This window comes from Neovison vison, chromosome 5, assembly GCF_020171115.1.
Source record: "Neovison vison isolate M4711 chromosome 5, ASM_NN_V1, whole genome shotgun sequence".
In the NCBI taxonomy this organism is placed as follows: Eukaryota; Metazoa; Chordata; class Mammalia; order Carnivora; family Mustelidae; genus Neogale; species Neogale vison.
Genome location: NC_058095.1, coordinates 100,637,091 through 100,656,663, shown reverse-complemented (window position 1 = coordinate 100,656,663; position 19,573 = coordinate 100,637,091). Strand labels below are relative to the sequence as shown.

Here is a 19,573-nt window from a genome sequence, read left to right as displayed (position 1 = left end):
AATTCCATTCCTAGGTATTTGACAAGCTATCTCCATGGCTCTAGGCTGATTTGTGGGGCATGTACCAACCAGTTGTAGCAAGAATCCCAAGTCAGTTTACAGAGAACTGTATATCTGGATCCACCTGGATATCTGATCACCTTCAATATCTGATCAAACTCTTAGTTCCCACCCTTGGTGTCTGATCACCCTGATTTGCCTTCAGTCAGAACCCCAACAAGTCAGTTTAGCCAGAATGCCTCCTGACCCCTATTTCCTATTAAGAAACTTCCATCCGCTGCCCTCCAAATCTGCTCCTTAGCTATAAGCCACTACTTGTTCACACTGTATATTTGGAATTGAGCCCAGTTCTAGACTGAAGTCTCTTTCCCTCCTTTGCAATAGTTCTTGAATAAAATCTGTTTTCACCACTTGAACTATGTCAGGCTCTGGTTTTCTTTTTTTTTTTTTTTTTTAAGTTTTTTGTTGTTGTTTTTTTTTAATTTATTTATTTGACAGAGAGAGATGACAAGCAGGCAGAGAGGCAGGCAGAGAGAGAAGAGGGAGCAGGCTCCCCGCTGAGCAGAGAGTCCGATGCGGGGCTCGATCCCAGGACCCTGGGATCACGACCCAAGCCGAAGGCAGCGGCTTAACCCACTGAGCCACCCAGGCGCCCCAGGCTCTGGTTTTCTTTTAGGGTATATTACACCCCACCAAAATTGAAAAAAGTGTTGGGCAGGCAGAAAGGGCTACTTAAGATGGCGAAAGTTCCCACCACAAAACCTGAACTGGGACAGGAGAACAAAGACCCAAGCAGGAATCTGAAAACCCTCCCGCCCCGGGCTCCCATGGACCAATGGGACCCCGGCAAGCAGGCGAAATATCCAAATAAGGGAAACTTGCCAAAAGACCCCTGAGTTCCCCTCGAGACCCCTTAAAAGCCCCCTCCCCGCCTTGGGCGCGACTTCCGCCACTCTGCTTTCCAGAGTCGCGGAACCTCGCCCAAGGGTGCCCACCTCCTCCCGGCACAACTTTCCTGGCTCCCCTTTCTCCTGAGCCCTGAAGCTTCGCCAGAGAGTGTTTTTAATAAATCTTGCCTTGCACCCACTTTGCCTGGTGTTGTATTTATCTCGCTGGAAAAAACTTTACAAAAAGGACTCAAATACTACCACACAAATATTCACAGCAGCACTATACACAATAGTTGAAAGGCGTAAATAACCCAAACGGCCATCAATGGACCAATGCATAAAACTGTGGTATATACATACAATGGAACAGAATATAAGCCATAAAAAGGAATTAAGTATTGATACTTGCTACAAGGTGGATGGACCTGGAAAACATTATGCTAAGGGAAAGAAGACAGACACACGTTCCATTTTTGTGAAATATCAGATTAGATAAATCTAAAGACTCTAAAAGCAATTGGTGTCTGCTAAGGTCTAAGAGAGGGAAAAATGGAATGTAAATACTTAATGAGGGTGATGAAAATGTTTTGGAATTAGAGTTGATGGTTGCACATCATGAATGTACTAAATGCTACTGAATTATACTCTTAAAATGTTTCATTTTATGTTCTGTGAATTTCACCTTAATGAGAATAAAGTTTATACTCAACAAAACAAAGTTGTTAAAGGTGCAGAACTGCAATTAGACATTGTTATGTATGCTGATTATTCCCTTTCTGAATTGTTAGAACTCTTCAGTGAGGTTGCTTCTGTTTGTTTTTTGGAATTTTTTAAACATTAAATTCATTAGCATTTGATATATACTATGGAGAGCTGAATGGCATGGACTAGTAACTATAGAAATGGTGACATTCCCTTTCCACTGGGATGCACTGAGCAATAAAGCTCTTTCCAAGTTTTTCACTCTGGAAATTCAGAAGGGGACCTACCCACCAAACAGCCACATCCTACCTCGCATTTTAAGGAGCCGAATGCCTGGCCTGGGGAGGAGCTTCCACCCCCACCCCTCACCCCCGACCTCACCCCTTTGGTTGGGCCGGAGTCCCCAAGGCTTTGCGGAGGCAGCCCCGCAACAGCACCCCTTCGCGCGCAAGCCTCCCAAGTGCCGCCCGGCCCTCCCAACTCCACCTCTTCCGCCCGCGGTCCCCAGCTCGCCCCGCCCAGCGCACCAGTCGGAAGTGCGGACGCCGGAACAGGCCTGGGCTGAATTGCGACGCTCCCGCGAGGGGACGCGCGAAACGAACCTGCAACCCGCAGGGCGGGGCCCTTGCCCGCACGTAGAATTCCAGCCGAGCCAGAGGCGCCGTCATGACGCCCAGCGTGGCGTCTTTCCGCACAGGTGGGCGGTGGCCGGTGGCCGGTGACCGGTGGCGGGTAGGTGGGGGAGAGTGGCGGGCCCGCTGCGGACGGTTAGGCGCGCGAGATCTTGGCCGGGGTCAGAGGTGAGCGAGCGACTTCCCGAGTGGCTTTTCGCCGCTTTCCACAGAGTGGGGATCCCGCTGGAGAAAAGTGTTCCCAGAGGCGGGAGCTGGCTGGGCTGAGTCTCCGCACCCCAGGTACTCGCCTCAGTTGCCTCTCGCCGTGTTTCCAAGCAACGGTCTTGGTTGTAGTTTTGACTTTTGGATTCCAGGTACGGGTGTTTCCGGAAATTCCCAAGAATTTCACGTAGCGCTTCTTTGGGAGAGGGTTTCTTGGTATCCATGTTGAATAAAGGCTGTTCCCCTTGCTGCTGAGTTGTGGCGTTATGTTGGTAAAGCCTAAATTGTTTCAAAAACAAAACAAAAATTCGAACAGTTAAAGCGTCAGGTCGATCAGGAAAAGCCGTGGAATCAGTTACGAGTTTTACAGTTGGTTTAATTTATTGGCCCTCGCTGTGGTTACCGGGAGTTCAGAATTAAGAGCTATCTGTTCTGGAAGCCGTCTCCTATAACCATCGCATCAGGAGGGGCTGCGTTTTCCTGAAGTCCCCGGTAGGAAAATAGTGATCAGCAAGATTTTCGGATTTAGATTGAGTATAGTGTACGAAGGTTGAGAACCAAGATATGAAGTTAGATCAAAATTAAGAAAATAAGATGTACATTATTAGTTTGAGCAGAATTCTATCTTTAAGTGCACTGCTTTTTTAAATCTAAAACCGGGTGCTGTATTGAATGGCCTGAAGGTTGTAAGCTTTAGTAGAAAGAATCTAAGATTAAAAATTGAGAGAGTCTGAATTCCAGTCTGTTGTGTGATTTTGGGAAAATTTTTCGCTTTGGTGCCTTATTTTGTAAAACCAGACGATAATGGCAATGGTCTTTTCACAGGGTTCTGGTAAATCTTATATGCGGTCGTAGGGCTTGGTTTGTAAGTTGTATACGTATGTTAATGGTATTAAAAAATTTAAAGTTGGGACACTTTCCTCTTCCCACCCCTCCCCCCAGTTTAGTGACAGGAGATCTAATTTTAAAATCATCACATTTTGCCTGTACCTGGTGTATCTTCATCTTTAGATTCAGTGGTTAGAAATTTTCACCTTAACTTGAACTTAAAATCCATGAGCTGTTGGAAGGTAGGATTAGTGTCTTCCTTTTTAAATTATTGTTGCTGGAACTTGGATGGTGCCTGTCATTTTTTGGTTTTGTTTGTTGCTTAAACCCAAACTGGCAAAACCTAAGCTTTGGGTTCAACAAAAACAGTTTCACATGGAGAATACTGTTTTCTGTCAGTTGAGAATGTGGTTTTTATAGCTTAGTGGTATGTAGACACACAAGTTAGAGGGAATTAGGTAAAATTAGCCTTTGCATGCCCTGGAGATTTAAAATTAAAAAAAAAAAAAAATGCTGATCCCTAGGCCCTACTCCACACCAGTCAATCAGAATCACTGAAAGGTAGGGCATGAGTATACCACTTTTTAAAGCTCCCCAGGTTATTCTGTTGGGCAGCCAGGATGAGAACCCATGTGTTAGAGGAATGAGATTCTTCAGCAGTGTATCTAGTTTGCTTTGAAGGAGGGGAAAGGTTAGAAGGACTGGAGCTGTATCTGCAAAATGTAGCTTGGGATATTTGGGGTATCTTTAGAGGACTTTTATCAGCAGGTGTGATGAAGTGTATGATTTGTAAAGTGAACTGTACAGTGACAAAGGGCAGTGGGTAGATTGTTAGAATAATCCATAGGAACAATAACAGTAGCAGCAGTGGTGATGAGGAGGAGAAATTTGAAGACATTTATTCTTTTCTCTTCCGATGTTAAATATCATGAAGAAAGCAAGTAATGATTTAATTTGCAAACTTTATTTTACCCCACCTAGTTAAAACTGTACTTTAAATTCAGACTGTACTTTTTAACAATTGGAAGGACTGTGATACGTGATTTTTATTGTTGCTAACTATTCAAAAATGTGTTCAAAAATTTCTGTTTCTCAACTAATTTTCCTTATAACAAAATCATCTGATTTCTCTTAATAGCTTTATGTTAATGTGGGGGGTTTGTTGTTTTTTTCAGCACTGTAAGATTGATATTAAAGACATGGTTTTCAACCCTCTTCATCAGTGCACATAAGTTATCTCTTCTTTTTGGACTTCCATTTTACACCACAATGGTAAGCTAGAGCTCATTATGTTTTTACTTGTTTTTAGAGTGTTCTCTTCCTTTATCTCTATAAAAATATCTGTATTGCAGGTACAGAAATACTTATGTATGCCTAAGTTACACTACCTGGGAAATTATTTAGCAGTCATCTGCAAAGTCTTTTCTAGAAAATAGGGGACTCGGACACCTGAGTAGCTCAGTCGGTTAAGCGGCTGCCTTTGGCTCAGGTCATGATCCCAGAGTCCTGGGATGGAGTCCCACATTGGGCTCCCTGCTCAGCATGGAGCCTGCTTCTCCCTCTCCCTCTGCCTGCTGCTCTGCCTACTTGTGTTCTCTATCCCTCAAATAAAGTCTTAAAAAAAATTTTTTTTAAATGAAATAGGGGACTCATCTCTCAATTGAGTTGTACAGTTATGTCTAACTGAGAAAAACAATGGGTCTGTCCTAATGTTTGTGAAGCATTAAAAAATGTTTACTGGGGCGCCTGGGTGGTTCAGTGGGTTAAAGCCTCTGCCTTCGGCTCAGGTCATGATCCCAGGGTCCTGGGATCGAGCCCCACAGGGGGCTCTGCTCAGCGGGGAGCCTGCTTCCTCCTCTCTCTCTGCCTGCCTCTCTACCTCCTTATGATCTCTGTCTGTCAAATAAATAAGTAAATAAAATCTTTAAAAAAAAAATAAAAATAAAAAATGTTTACTTGTCCTGTCACAATTAAATCACTGGCAAGGAGGATGTGTATAAATACGAATGACTTCGGATTGTGGGGGGGGTGGGCACAGGTTTCTCATATTTTAAAGTTCCTTTTAATTTAGATTTTTTTTTTTAAGTTTAAAAACAAATGTAACCTGCTTACCACAAATAACTTTTAAAGAAGCATCAATGTTAGCCTTCTAATGGCACATTTCTGTTCACTGACTTATAGTCATTAAGCATATTTGGGGCTGGGCATTTACCTTTTGCCATGAAAAATTTTAAAGAGAAAGGGAAAAGAAATCACTTAATTGTGTTTGAGAGAAGCAGCAGCATTTAACAATGAAAAACTAAACACTGACCACAGTGCTGAAGAAACCTTTGAAAACATTGATCCTCTCTTTTGATCTTGCTTACCCACCCCTGCTCTGTTAAGAGAAAAGTAGAACTGTCACACTGCTGATCTCGACTTATATTTTGCATCCATATTAGCTATCACTTCCCTTTCAGGTGTTAGGAGATTGTGAATAAATGATGTTTATAAACATAAGCAGTTACATCTCACTAGAGCTTTTGAAGTTTTGATTTCAGAAGATACAGCATTTACTTGAGATAACTGACAACCAAATGTCTTAGAGTACACGTTTGATTATGTTTATTATGATTTTTTTTATAAAAACTTGAAGATTTTTATGACCAAAATAATGAAAAGAACTTATATATTTGTTAAAAGGGTATATCTAGAGTTACAGTCTTGTGCTGGAAAATGGTTCATATTCAAGAGTCTCGTCTTGAATACTGGGAACCAATTTTATTAGGAATCTGCTGCTTGTAAGATTATTTTCATAAATTAAATTGGTATAAATTTATTTTAACTGAACTTTTTGAAACGATGGCATATTTCACCCTTCTTTCACTTTTACATTTTAGATGTTTGGTAAAGTCAGTGGGTCATTTTTTGTTTTTTGTTTTTTTAATTGCTGTCTTAAAAAACCAGCTGTTTTTGTCATCATATGAATTCTCCATCCCTAGAACTAGGGTGGCAGGGTCACTTAAACCTTTCCATGGTTTCCAAAGTCTGGCAATATTTTTCCCCCACCCTGCCTTCTTGGGATTTTGGTGGGTGCTAATTTTTAACCCATGGAGTTTAGTAGTAGAATTACTGGACTTCACAAAATAAAACAGAAAAATTTAGACCCTTACTAGTAGAAAATGAAAGTTCTCTGCCTCTCAACAGAATTAAAAATTAAAGATGATTATCATTGTGAATGAAAAATACTGTAACACTATGATACCCAAACCACAAAATTAGAAAGAAATATCATTGGTGTTAAAGTGCTTATATAAAACCTAGTCCTGGGGCGCCTGGGTGACTCAGTAGGTTAAGCCTCTGCCTTTGACTGGGGTCATGATCTCAGGGATCAAGCCCCCCATCGAGCTGCCTCCTCTCCCCTCCCCCCGCCCCTCGCTCTGCCTGCTTCTCTGCCTACTTGTAATCTCTTGCTGTCAAATAAATAAAATCTTCAAAAAATAAAAATATAAAACCTAGTACCTCTTATTCTTAGATGTCATTATAGAAGACAGTTTTACAAGTGAGGAAGACAGAGCTTTACCTTCCTTCTCTTGTCTTGATAAAAGGGTCTTGAAATGGACGAAGAGTGGGAATCTATTATATATTCTCAAGCCCTACCTGCAGTAGTAAAACTATTATTTCATTAATTTTAGATGCATTTTTCTTTTACATTTTAATATTACTGAATTAATTGAGTCTGCAGTTAAGGACATCTTGCACTTATAATTGGCTGCAGTTGTTTCTTAATATAACCTAGGATACTGATGCATACTTACAGTTAGTGGTATCTTAAAGTCATTGAAACATGCATCGTTTATCATTTATTGCATTTCTACTCTGCACTGACCTAGAAACCTTATATTCTAGATTCTCTGCATTAAAATATCAAGATTATCTTTTTTTTTTTTTTTTTTTTTTTTAAGATTTTATTTATTTGACAGACACAGCGAGAGCGGAAACACAAACAGGGGGAGTGGTAGAGGGAGAAGCAGGCTTCTGCAAGCAGGGAGCCTGCTGTGGGGCTCAATCCCAGGACCTGGGATCATGACCTGAGCTGAAGACAGACGCTTAACGACTGAGCCACCTAGGTGCCCCAAGATAACAAGGATTTTCAGAATTGGTCTTAGGTACCAATATAACAACACCCCCAATTTCCAGGGTCCCTACCAGATTAGGAGAGTTAATCTTTCCTTCACTTTAATTGCATACTTGATGGCTATGTTTTCCTGAATAGTGCTCTTAGAATGTTGAACTTGAGGTTTATAAAATGGCAGTAGTTTCTATATCTAACTCTTGGCTCTGTATCAGCCTCTATAAACACTAGCCAGAGAATATAATTTTAGCATTTCTTACATAATTTATTGTCATAATCAGGTACCCAAAACTGACATATCTTGAACATATAGTGGGGTGGGTGGATATAAAATAAAGGAAAATATCTTAGACATATTTTAGAAGAAACATTTATAAACATTTAACTTAGAAGTGTTAAATTATTTTTTGTGAAAATAACTAATACCAAAAACACCGTTTACTTTTTACAGCAACAAGCTTTAGAACTAGCTTTGGATCGTGCTGAGGTGAGGTGTGACTAAGTTACATATTGAAATGGTGTTGTCTTAATTAACAAAACTCAGTTTTAAGAGATTCTGTATATGGTTCTCAAAGAAGCGTATTAATGTAATTTTAGGATAAGTATGCATATAATTTTGCCATAAATAAAAAAGCTTTGGAATGAGGTTTGGCTCATCTCTTATTTGGAATTCTTAAATTATGTAGAATAAAAATTACTGAACAAAGAATTTCTAAAATTATGTTTTCCTGTTTTGATAAGTTGTGTAATTGCTCAGTTAGAAGGGAAGATAGTTCAAAAATATATCGAGTTCTTGCAGTTGGGGATGCTGTGCATATTCTGAACAACCATAAAACATTTTGAGGATAATTCTCACTTCTGAAACTATATGATTTTGCTTATATCATAGTGAAATATTGTGCTAAATTATAGTGCAGTTTAAATTTCACTTGTTTATAATATAAATTTAGAAGTTAAGTAGTTTTTCCTACAAACTATAATTTAATATGGATCGGGACTTGAGTGACTAGTCTTTTTGATCTTAACATGTGTTTTAAGTATTCTTAAAATAGAGCTGTTTGTGCACTAAGCAAAAGGCAAGCTTGTTTTCATAAACTTTTCTTTTTTAGTATGTCATTGAAAGTGCCCGACAGAGACCTCCCAAAAGGAAATACCTGTCTAGTGGAAGGTATGCATACTTAATTGATTGATATCTTTGATTATTGGAAATAATGATTGCTACCATTTATTGCATTCCTTCTAGGCACTGTGCTAGAAGTATTAGAGGTACTTTAAAGTTGATATTAACTATTGTATTCAATCCCACTTCACCCACAGTGTGGGGAAAATTGAGGAAAAAGTTAGGGAAAATTTCAGAATAGCATTCACTTCATGATAATTATAATATTATAGTCACATTATTTTGTTTCATTAAATTTTAGAAAATCTGTATTTCAAAAACTTTATGACTTATATATTGAAGAATGTGAAAAAGAGCCTGAGGTTAAGGTAAGTGTAATTTTTTTATGTTATTATTGCTTTTGAAATGTAGAGGAAGAGGGACATTCGAAGCAGTTAAATTTGAAGCAGTAATGATTTATATTTTTATCAGTTAACTAACATCTTTTCCAGCCAGACTAGCCAATTCTGCAGTTGATCCATAACCTTGGCTGATCTGGCACTGGGTAGAGATCACCTGCTTAAGTAAGAGAGGTGAACAGCGTTTGCTGAATAACAGAAAATATTTCCTTGAGTACCCAAAGAAGTCACCATAAATATTATCTTTTGCTTCTTTGCCCCTTGGAAAATGATTTGTAGACCAAAGACAGGAGGAAAAAGGTCACTATTTCCTCATGGTAATTTGTATTGGAAAGTTAAAGCTATTGTAAGGATGCGTAGGAAATTCAGGTGTGATAATAAAAGATTAATTTGGCCACAAAAATTAGTTCAGAACCATGTTAACTCATTTTTATTTAATATAAAAATATGGGCAATAAAAATGTAACAAACTTTTGGATTGTTGGGTTATAAGAGCCTTAAAAAGCTCTATGAGCTTCTTTAAAGATGAATACCATTGTGTTCACTGTGGCAGCACATATGCTAATAATGAATACCATTTGGGATGCTTGGGTGGCTCAGTCATAAGCATTGAACTCTTGGTTTCCACTCAGGGGATGATCTCAGTTGTGAGATCGAGCCGGGCATAGAGCCTGCTTAAGATTCTTCCTCTCCCTCTGCCCCTTATGCTCTCTCTCTCAAAAAGAAAGATACCTTATTACCTGTTAGGCAAAAAATTAGTGGAATGCTAATAGTATCTAGCCTTTAAGATCTTAACATAGGGAAAACAATAAGTATTGAGTAAATCTTATGGTATGTTTCTCATAAGTTTTGTTGAGATATAAATGATGTACAATAAATTGTGCATGTTTAAAGTATATATTTTGTAAGTTTTGACATAATGTACATCCATTAAACTATGGCCACAATCAATAAATATAGCAAATATATCCATCACCTCAGGGACAGAACTAAGATAGGATACATAAATAAAGATTCTAAATTGGGGCTGGCAACCATTATCTGCCAGATGAATCTAGCCCACTGCATGCTTTTATAAATGATGTTTTGTTGGAATCCAGCTGCAGCCATTCATTTATGTCTTGTCTGTGGCTGAGTTCAAGGTATAACAGCAGAGTTCAGTATTTGCAACACTGACCATACATAGCCTACAAGCCTAAAATACTATCTAGCCCTTTAAGAAAGAAATTTTCTGACCTCTGATTTTTTGCTCACCCCAGAAGTAGAAACCAACTTATTGTCTTGAAGAGATACTCAATACTGTTCGAATTTATCTAACTGTCTTATGTCAAATTAGAAGGTTTTCTCTACCCTTGAAACTACTTTAAAATTTAGTCTCTCTCTACTAATCGTCTTTTTTTTTTCCTGGTGGAAGAAAGTGAGAGAGCATGCAGTGGGAAAGTGTAAAGAGGGAGAAAGACTCTGAAGCAGACTCTGCACTGAGCGTGGAGCCTGACATGGAGCTCGATCTCAAAACCCCGAGATCATGACCTGAGCCAAAACTGAGTCAGATGCTTAACCAACTGCACCACGTAGGTGTGCCCCTCTACTGATTCTTCATTAAATAGTTCAGCTGTTAATTTGTTCATTTTTTTCAAATTCTCAAGATGCTGAGGGTTTTTATTCCACGGTTAGAGTAAATCAATTTATTTGTCCTTGCATATAACTGTAATATACATGTTTTACACAAAATACTTGGGTTTGTTTTTTGAGATCCTGTAGAACTATTCTATTAACTCAGTTTTTTTGTAAATAAAATTAGATTAAATGAATTCTAATATCTATATATGTGGGTTTTATTTTAAAACATACTCATTTCTGGTACGCCTGGGTGGCTCAGTTGGTTAAGCAGCTGCCTTCAGCTCAGGTCATGATCCCAGCATCCTGGGATTGAGTCCCACATCGGACTCCTTGCTCTGCAGGGAGCCTGCTTCTCCCTCTGCCTCTGCCTGCCTCTCTGTCTGCCTGTGCTCGCTCTCTCTCCCTCTCTCTGATAAATAAATAAAATCTTAAAAAAAAAAAAAATACTCATTTCTAAAATAATGGATTTTGTGGCACCCGCATAACTCAGTGAGTTAAAGACTCTGCCTTCAACTCAGGTTATGATCTCAGGGTCCTGGGATCAAGTCTCCGCATCAGGCTGTCTGCTCAGCGGGGAGCCTGCTTCCCTTCCTCTCTCTCTGCCTGCTTGTGATCTCTGTCAAATAAATAAAAATTTAAAAAGTAAAATAAAGTAATGGATTTTTAGGTATGTGTACTATATTTCCTAATGACTTTTTTTTTTTTTTCCACAGAATAGTTTCTAGGGTGCCTGGGTGGCTCAGTTAGTTAAGCATCTGCCTTTGGCTTAGGACATGATTCCAGAGACTGAGCCTCTCAGGCACCTGGCTCAGAGGGGAGGCTGCTTCTCCCTCTTTCTCTGCCCTTCCCCCTGCTGATGCCTTCTTCCTCATACCCTTTCTCAAATATATAAATAAAATCTTTAAAAAGAAAAGTTTCTAAAGAGCTGTTATATTGAATTTATAGGAAATTGCTTAATTCCTCATTTCTTACCAGCTAGGTAGCTTTGAGCCTAACATTACAACTAAGTAGAGTTTTTGAATTTGTTTATATCTAATTTATGCCAGAAAATATCTTAAAAAGGGGACACTGGTAAGAGTATAATCAAAGCTAATACCCCAGATTCTTTATATGTAGACTTATACTTAAAAGAAACTATGTATATGGTACCTATGTTTTATTCATTTGCCCTTAATGGTTTTACATTTTACTCATTTAAATATTTTTGTTTTATTCTACTTGTATGCAAATACATGTATTTTATATATGAGCATTTTCGTTTTTTTTATAGATCACTTTTTTCTTTGTGGTATGAACTCATTTGTGTAAAACATAGTAGGAGACCAAAATTGAATTTACATAGTTGTGTCTTGTATTTGTTGACTGTATTGTTTGTGAATCTTCCCCATATATTCAGGATCATAATGTGGAAGGAACACTGAAAGTTTCATTCAAGTCTGAATGAATCATAGTATTTTGGGGGCACCTGGGTGGCTCAGTGGGTTAAGCCTCTGCCTTCGGCTCAGGTCATGATCTCAGGGTCCTAGGATCAAGCCCCACTGCTTCCCCACTTCTCTCTCTCTCTCTTCCTGCCTCTCTGCCAACTTGTGATCTCTCTCTGTCAAATAAATAAAAGCTTAAAAAAAATATCAGTATTTTCGCCAAGGTTATGCCAGATTATTTTCATGAGCTCTGCCTCTTTTTAAAGCAGAAATTAAGAAGAAATGTGAATTTGTTAGAGAAGCTTGTTATGCAAGAGACATTGTCCTGTTTAGTGGTCAACCTATACCCAGGAAATGAGGGATACTCTCTGATGCTCAGGGGCAAAAATGGATCAGGTAAGAACCTTCGGAGAGCTGCAGCCACAAAAATCCCTCTGCAAGGCGGGATGTGCTCTTTTAGTAGTAGCTTTTTAATCTGTTAAGTGTTCTGTCCCTCAGATCAGTGATGACTTGATAAAAGAAGGCATGAGCCCAAATTTTCCTTCTTACAATGTTTTGTTAGAAAGTATGTGTAATATGATTGCCTTCATGAATCTAATTGAGGTAGGTCTTTGAAGTTAAATTATGTAAGACCTAACCTTTATATAATTGTCACAGTTTTCTTTCTTTGGCTATTCACATTTTAAGGTAGCGTAAGGTGTTCTATGTTTTTCTTCTGTATTTTGAGTATACTCTGAGTCTGAAACCTTTAAAATAAAGCAGACTCTGCCTTTTGAATAGTTTTCTTATTTAGTAACATTTATTTCTATTAATATATCTTGAAAATAGAGTTTTGAAATATAAGCACTATTAGATTTCACTAAAGAGACATCTAGAAATTTGATACAGTGATGATGATATGGGTTCTACAAGGAAATCATCCCGTTAAGGATTTTTTTTTCTCTTGTTGATAATTATAAAATGTAACAGAATTTTGTTCTGTATATAAGTGACCATTTTTCATATGAGATCAAGTTATAGTGCTGATTTTCAGATTAGAGATAAGTAGTCTTCAAGGGACTTTCAGTTACCAGTGTGGGAATTTTCTCACATTCTGTGAGAATTGTATTATTGGCTGTGGTTTGCATTATGTCGTTAGGCAGATTGTTTTTGCAGTGTGTTGGGGGTTTTCTCCTTCTGGCCTAAAATTATATACAATTTACCAAGTCTTTTAGTAGTAAGTGAAGTGATTCATTTATAAGACTTAAATAAAGAAGGACTTTAGGAAAGCCTTTGGGATTTATTTATTTATTTTTGAGACTCATTTAAATTATATACCTAAGTTTTGCAGTGAGCCTGAACATTTTTCAGAAACTTTATATTTTAATATTAAGATTCTGAGACCATTCGACTGCCTTATGAAGAAGGAGAATTGCTTGAATACTTGGATGCAGAAGAATTACCTCCTATTTTGGTTGATCTCCTAGAAAAATCTCAGGTACAAAATTTTTCTTTTTAAAATGTCATTAGAGAGGCTCCTAAGTGACTCATTTGGTTAAGTGTCTGCCTTCGGCTCAGGTCACAATCTCAGGATCCTGGGATGGAGCCCTGCACAGGGAGTCTGCTTCTCCCTATCCCTCTACTGCACCACCCCCCTACCCCTCCCCTCTTGTGCTCTAGCTCTCTGTCAAATAAATAAAATCTTATTAAAAAAATATATTAAAAAATGTCATTAGATTTGTCAATTCTATGGCATTTGTTATAAATGATATTTAATTGTGTTCTTGATGGTGCTGAGAACATGAAGTGAGACATTAGATATAGTTATATGGCAACCCATTTTATGGTGGGATACTCACCCTTTAGGCTGTAATGAAATGTGTAGATTTAGTTCATCTTTCTAAAATTGCTCTAACATTTAGTTCGTTTTTTGGAAATCTCCCTATACCTACATCAAGAGTATGGGAGAAACTATTTACTCCTTGGTTGCACTCCAGCAATACTATGTACTTAGGATAAAGAACCTGTCTAATTGGAATTTCTGTTTTCTCCTAGTCCTAGTTAACTAGCATCCACATCTCTTCACACTTCTGCCTGCCTTTCTGTTAAAATGGATGAAGTATTCTGTTCTAAGAAATCTTCTCTGCTCGTATTCTGGATTCTGTTCCTTCTCAGGAATTTGCAGCTTTAACCCCTTTCTTATATCATCTGTTTAACCCCTTTCTACTAGATAAAGAGCACAAGTATGTTGTACTATATCTCAGCTTTAAAAAAAAAAATCCTCCCTTGAACCCATGTCCTTCTCGAGGTACTGTTCTATAATTCTGCTTTTCTTGACAGCAAAGCTAGTCACAAAATTGTATGTGATCATTTTGTCTTTTTTCTCACATCTCATTCTGCCTATCTTTTTCAACATTTAACATCACCATTCTTCAGAAGCAGCTTTGTCAAGGTCACCAAGTGATCTCCAAGGCACTGAATCAACTGGTCACTTTCTGTTCTCATCTTTTTTTTTTTTTTTTTTTTTTAAGATTTTATTTATTTGTCAGAGAGCGAGCACACAAGCAGGGGGAGCAGTAGTCAGAGGGAAAGGCAGACTCCCTACTGAGCAGGGAGCCCGGTGTAGGACTTGATCCCAGGACCCTGAGATCATAACCTGAGCCGAAAGCAGCCACTTAACTGACTGAGGCACCCAGGCATCCCTTCTGTTCTCATCTTAATTGTTCTCAACAAAATTGGGCGCAAATGACTGCTTCCTCCTTGGCACGCTCTTCTTTTGGCTTCTGAAACATTGCATTCTGGTTTTCCTTTTCTCTCTATTCCTTCTGTCTTCTTAACTGTCATCTTTTTTCCCTTCATAAATGTGTGATGGTTTCAAGATTCAACCCTATGCCTTCTATTCTTTAGTAACAGTCTCTTGCTCGATGATCTCAACCAGTGTCATGAGTTTTAAAATGACGTTTAAACCCTTGCTTATCTCTCCATGACTAGTCCATTAAGCTCCAAACTTATATTTACTAGGATATGTAACAAGTTCCTCAAACTTCACATGACAAGAACAGTACTTTTTTTTCTACCTCTCAGACCAGTTTTAGTTTTCGTAATCCGTGACCCTGCTTTCCCTTTTCACAATTAGTCCATCAGCAAATGTCACCTGTACCTTCAAAATATATGTGGTCATGACCTGCTATAGTTACCTTCCTGAACTTTCTGCTTTCATTCTAAAACCCCAGAAATCAGTTCTCCACAGACAGCTAGATTAAGCTTACAAAACCAAAAAAAAAAAAAAGGGGGGGGGGGAGTTCCCCGCTTAAAATTTTCAGTGTCCTCTCACTTCCAAAACCCCTGCCTCCTTGGCTTCATCTCCTGATTCTCATCCCCCCTCACTACACTGCAGCCATTCATTGTGTTTTACATACTAAAACACACCAACCTTATTCCTATCTTAAGACCTTTCATCTGTTCTTTCTTGTATGTAGAATGATCTGTGCATATGTCTGGCCCTTTTGTGAGTCAGGCCTCACCTGAAAAGTCATTTCCTCAGAGAGGTTTTTATCTGAACACACAATCTAAATTCACTTCTCTCTATTTTATCTCCTTTCTAGCATTCATCACTACCTAAGATTATTTTGTTTATTGCTGTACATGTTTTTTGCCTGTCTTCCCACACTAAGAGTAAATAATTGTCCCACCACTGCTGTATCTGTGAAGCTTCTTGGATAGTGTCTGGCATACAGTTCACATTGTCATGGCTCAATAAATACTTGCTGAAAAGAATGAGCTCATAGCAAAGAAAGTCCCCAGTAAAAGTTCTGAAAAGGTAAAAAAAACATAATACTGTAAGTGCCTATGTCAGGTTGTGATTAGCAAGACTGGAGTGATAAAGGTTCTTACTTTTGGACTAGAAAACAGTATGTTTAGCCAAAAATTATTATTTGAATTCATAGTTGGCTTTCTTCCTCTTATTAATAAAGACAGTCGGGGGCGCCTGGGTGGCTCAGTGGGTTAAAGCCTCTGCCTTCGGCTCAGGTCATGATCTCAAGGTCCTGGGATCGAGCCCCGCATCGGGCTCTCTGCTCCGCGGGGAGCCTGCTTCCTCCTCTCTCTATGCCTCTCTGCCTACTTGTGATTTCTCTCTGTCGAATAAATAAAAAAAAAAAATCTTTTAAAAAATAAATAAATAAATAAATAAAGACCGTCATATTTCTGAAAGTCTTGGCAGAGCACATAGTAGTTATTTCCAGAAACTGAAACTCTGGCAGAGATGATTGACAATTTAGAACATAGATGGACTTTAGCAAAATGATGAAGTTAGCAAAGTATAGCTGTGAGCCAGTGAGCATCAAGACAGCATCTCCAGTGATTTGTAACACTGAAGTATATAAATGTCAAAACTCAATCTATAATTAGAATTCAGTAAATGATTTTAAACGTCTTGAGTCATAGTGATGAACATAAAATAATTGCTTAGAAATGTTTATATAGTGGTAAATTCACCAGTAAGGAAGGCCACTTAAGATAACTTGAGTATCTTAAGTATCTTAAGTATTGGAAGTATTGCATAAGCATGTAAAGAACCTGAAACATTGAATGTAAGCACACTTATGTAGAGTTTTAAAAAATGATATTTACTTAAATATTTTCACTCAAAACAGGTTAATATTTTTCACTGTGGATGTGTCATAGCAGAAATACGTGACTACAGGCAGTCCAGTAATATGAAATCTCCTGGTTACCAAAGTAGGCATATTCTCTTACGGCCAACGATGCAGGTAAGGAATGTTTAAATATTTTAGGGGCTCCTGACTGGCTCAGTTGGTGGAGTGGGTAACTCTTGATCTCAAAATTAAAAGTTCAGGTTGGAAGTAGAGATTACATAAAAATAAAATCTTAAAAAATAAAAGAATGTTAGGTTTTATTTATAGTTTTATTCATGAAATATCTTCATATGTTAGCATGTCTTTATATTAATGTATTTTTTTTTTGTTTTTATTTTTTGTAGACTTTGGTCTGTGATGTACATTCAATAACAAGCGATAATCATAAATGGACCCAGGTTAGTTTGTTTTTAAATCCCAAAGAGACAAAATAAAGGAACAATACTTAACATTAAGTTAAGCAAAAGATATTTTATTTGTAGTTTTATTAAAATGTAAATTTTGACATTCCTTTATAAGCTTTAGAAATCAGGGGTCTCTATCCATGCAGTAATCACTCAAAGAACTAAGCAGTTCCATCCCATTTACTTTAGGACCATGGTGAAACAGGGTCAGGCTGACCTGATCTGTCCAATGTGTGAAACTTCGTTTTTTAATCTCCTCTCAAATAGAAGAAAAATTATTTGTTTTTATACCATTGATACAAATAGATAACTGGTTTTCTATAATCTAGGATTCTAAAGCACGTCTAGCCTGTCCTATTGCCATTCACACCAGTTGTAGCCTAGAACCTTGAGACTAGCCAGTTAACTCTCTGGTGCTGGCTCAGTATATATTTGGTGCCCACTCACAAGAGGGTGGTTGGACTTCTCTGCTACTGTAGAGAGGAACAGTAACTAAACCAAAGAAAATATTGATAATGAAAATTATCTGCAAGATGTAGTTATGAATAAGATGCCATCATCAGTAACTGTCAGATGTTGGGTTTCAGTTTGGGCTATAATCTTTTTTTGCCTGCAAGGTTAAAAGCTGTTGAAAGAATATTTAAAACCAAAAAAAAAAAAAAAAAACCCTCATTGGTCGCCATAAGAGGTTATTAGGGTGTCAGTTTCTTATTCTGAATGTTGATGAATAAAGGGAGAGATCGTAACATTTTATTCTGCTTTTTCTGTGTGAACTGTATGATAGATAGCCAAATAGTAAATAGGGGAATATTCTTCAGAAAAATTAGATCTTAAAAGTTCTCATGACAAGAAAAAAAATTTTTGTTGCTGTGGGTAACTGGACTACTGTGATAGCCATTTTGCAGTGTGTACAAATATCAAATCACTTGTGTACCTGAAAATTAATATGTCAGTTATACCTCAGTAGAAAAGAGGAAGAACAAACAATTATCCTGGTACAAAGTAATTCTTGGTAGAGGATATTTCTTATAAGCAGATGTGTAGTTTCTGTCTTTGAAAAATACCTGCATTTTTTGAAAATTGCCACCTGTATCTTTATACAGCAGTTTATTTTCTTAATTTTCTTTCATAAAAACATGGACTTAGAGTTAACTTTTTCAGAGTATAACACATTCAGATGTTTCAATAATTGTTTCAGTTGTTTTCAATAATTTATTTAAGAAGGTCCCTATAAGAATCATGAAGTATAGAAGACATTTAGGCATTTAGACAGTTTAGAATTTGTAGAAGACAATTTAGCATGTAGAAAACCATTTAATTTCTGATATTGGTGAGAATTTGAATTTCTTTGGGTGAGGTGCATATAAATGGTGCTTTTGTAAGTAATGATTCCAAATAGCAGAAATTTTTAGTTGTAATTTCACGTATTACAGATACTAATAGCATCTCAACTTAATTTCCTTTAAATTTTATACCATTTAATGTTATACCATTAAATTTTATACCATTAAATGTTGATGTAGGCTCCATAGCATTCCTGCCTGATGGGTAATCTTAACAGAATTGAAAGGTGCGCTTCCAACTACTTAGCACATGTATAGGAATAATTCCAGCTAATAGGTACAAAAGAAATGATGGATTTTTTTGAAACGTCAATTTTGGAAGTCTTTTTTTTTTTTTTAAGATTTTATTTATTTATTTGACAGACAGAGATCACAAGTAGGCAGGGAGGCAGGCAGAGAGAGAGGAGGAAGCAGGCTTCCCGCAGAGCAGAGAGCCCGATATGGGGCCGATCCCAGGACCCTGGGATCATGACCTGAGCCGAAGGCAGAGACTTTAACCCACTGAGCCACCCAGGCGCCCCACAGTTTTGGAAGTCTTAATGAATTAATCTAGACAACTGTAATTCTTAGGTATAAAAACCATTAGATCATAGGTTCATAGGAATATTTATAATGCAGAGATCTGACTAACCCCGCTGATGTAAAAATGGAACACTTGGGGGGCGCCTGGGTGGCTCAGTGGGTTAGGCCGCTGCCTTCGGCTCAGGTCATGATCTCAGGGTCCTGGGATCGAGTCCCGCATCGGGCTCTCTGCTCAGCAGGGAGCCTGCTTCCTCCTCTCTCTCTGCCTGCCTCTCTGCCTACTTGTGATCTCTCTCTGTCAAATAAATAAATAAAATCTTTAAAAAAAAAAAAAAATGGAACACTCGGACATTGTGTTCCTCCTGATGTGATACAAGAGAAAGTACGCAGTACCCAATAGTACCAATAAAGAATTCTCATCTAAAAAAACAGAACCAGAATTAAATTAAGCTTCTAGATGTAACAGTTTACAAGAAATTCAGGAAATATAAAAGATTATTAAATGACACAGTGAGGAAGCAACTAGTCATATCCAGTTAAAGTCCACAAGGAAGTAGTTGCTCAAATCCAACAAACCGATTAATTGCTTGAGAAAAGGGAAAAAAAAGTTGGGAGAAGAAGGTGATCACATTACAGAATTAAAAAAAGGAGTTTAAAACAGATAGAAACCAGATACCATAGGCCTTGTTTGAGTTCAAATTCAAACAAACCAACTAAAACTACACTCTTGAGATAATG

General features: G+C 37.9%; 1 protein-coding gene across 12 annotated transcripts in view; it reads left to right on the top strand.

Annotated features, from left to right (window-relative positions):
- The first annotated feature begins 2,136 nt into the window (after window positions 1-2,136).
- The window catches only part of SUPT20H (SPT20 homolog, SAGA complex component), a 41,787-nt gene continuing 24,350 nt past the window's right edge, over window positions 2,137-19,573 (top strand). For 3 of the 12 annotated variants that reach the window (XM_044249610.1, XM_044249614.1, XM_044249606.1), the window contains exons 1-9: window positions 2,377-2,580; window positions 4,432-4,528; window positions 7,822-7,857; window positions 8,480-8,538; window positions 8,792-8,858; window positions 12,196-12,325; window positions 13,303-13,406; window positions 16,564-16,680; window positions 16,911-16,964. In XM_044249610.1, coding sequence (XP_044105545.1) covers window positions 4,526-4,528; window positions 7,822-7,857; window positions 8,480-8,538; window positions 8,792-8,858; window positions 12,196-12,325; window positions 13,303-13,406; window positions 16,564-16,680; window positions 16,911-16,964 — 570 coding nt within the window. In that variant the 5' untranslated portion in view covers window positions 2,377-2,580; window positions 4,432-4,525. Of the gene's footprint in view, window positions 2,290-2,376; window positions 2,581-4,431; window positions 4,529-7,821; window positions 7,858-8,479; window positions 8,539-8,791; window positions 8,859-12,195; window positions 12,326-13,302; window positions 13,407-16,563; window positions 16,681-16,910; window positions 16,965-19,573 lie in introns of those variants that run through there. The other 9 variants (XM_044249616.1, XM_044249612.1, XM_044249619.1 and 6 more) reach the window with 7 other exon arrangements.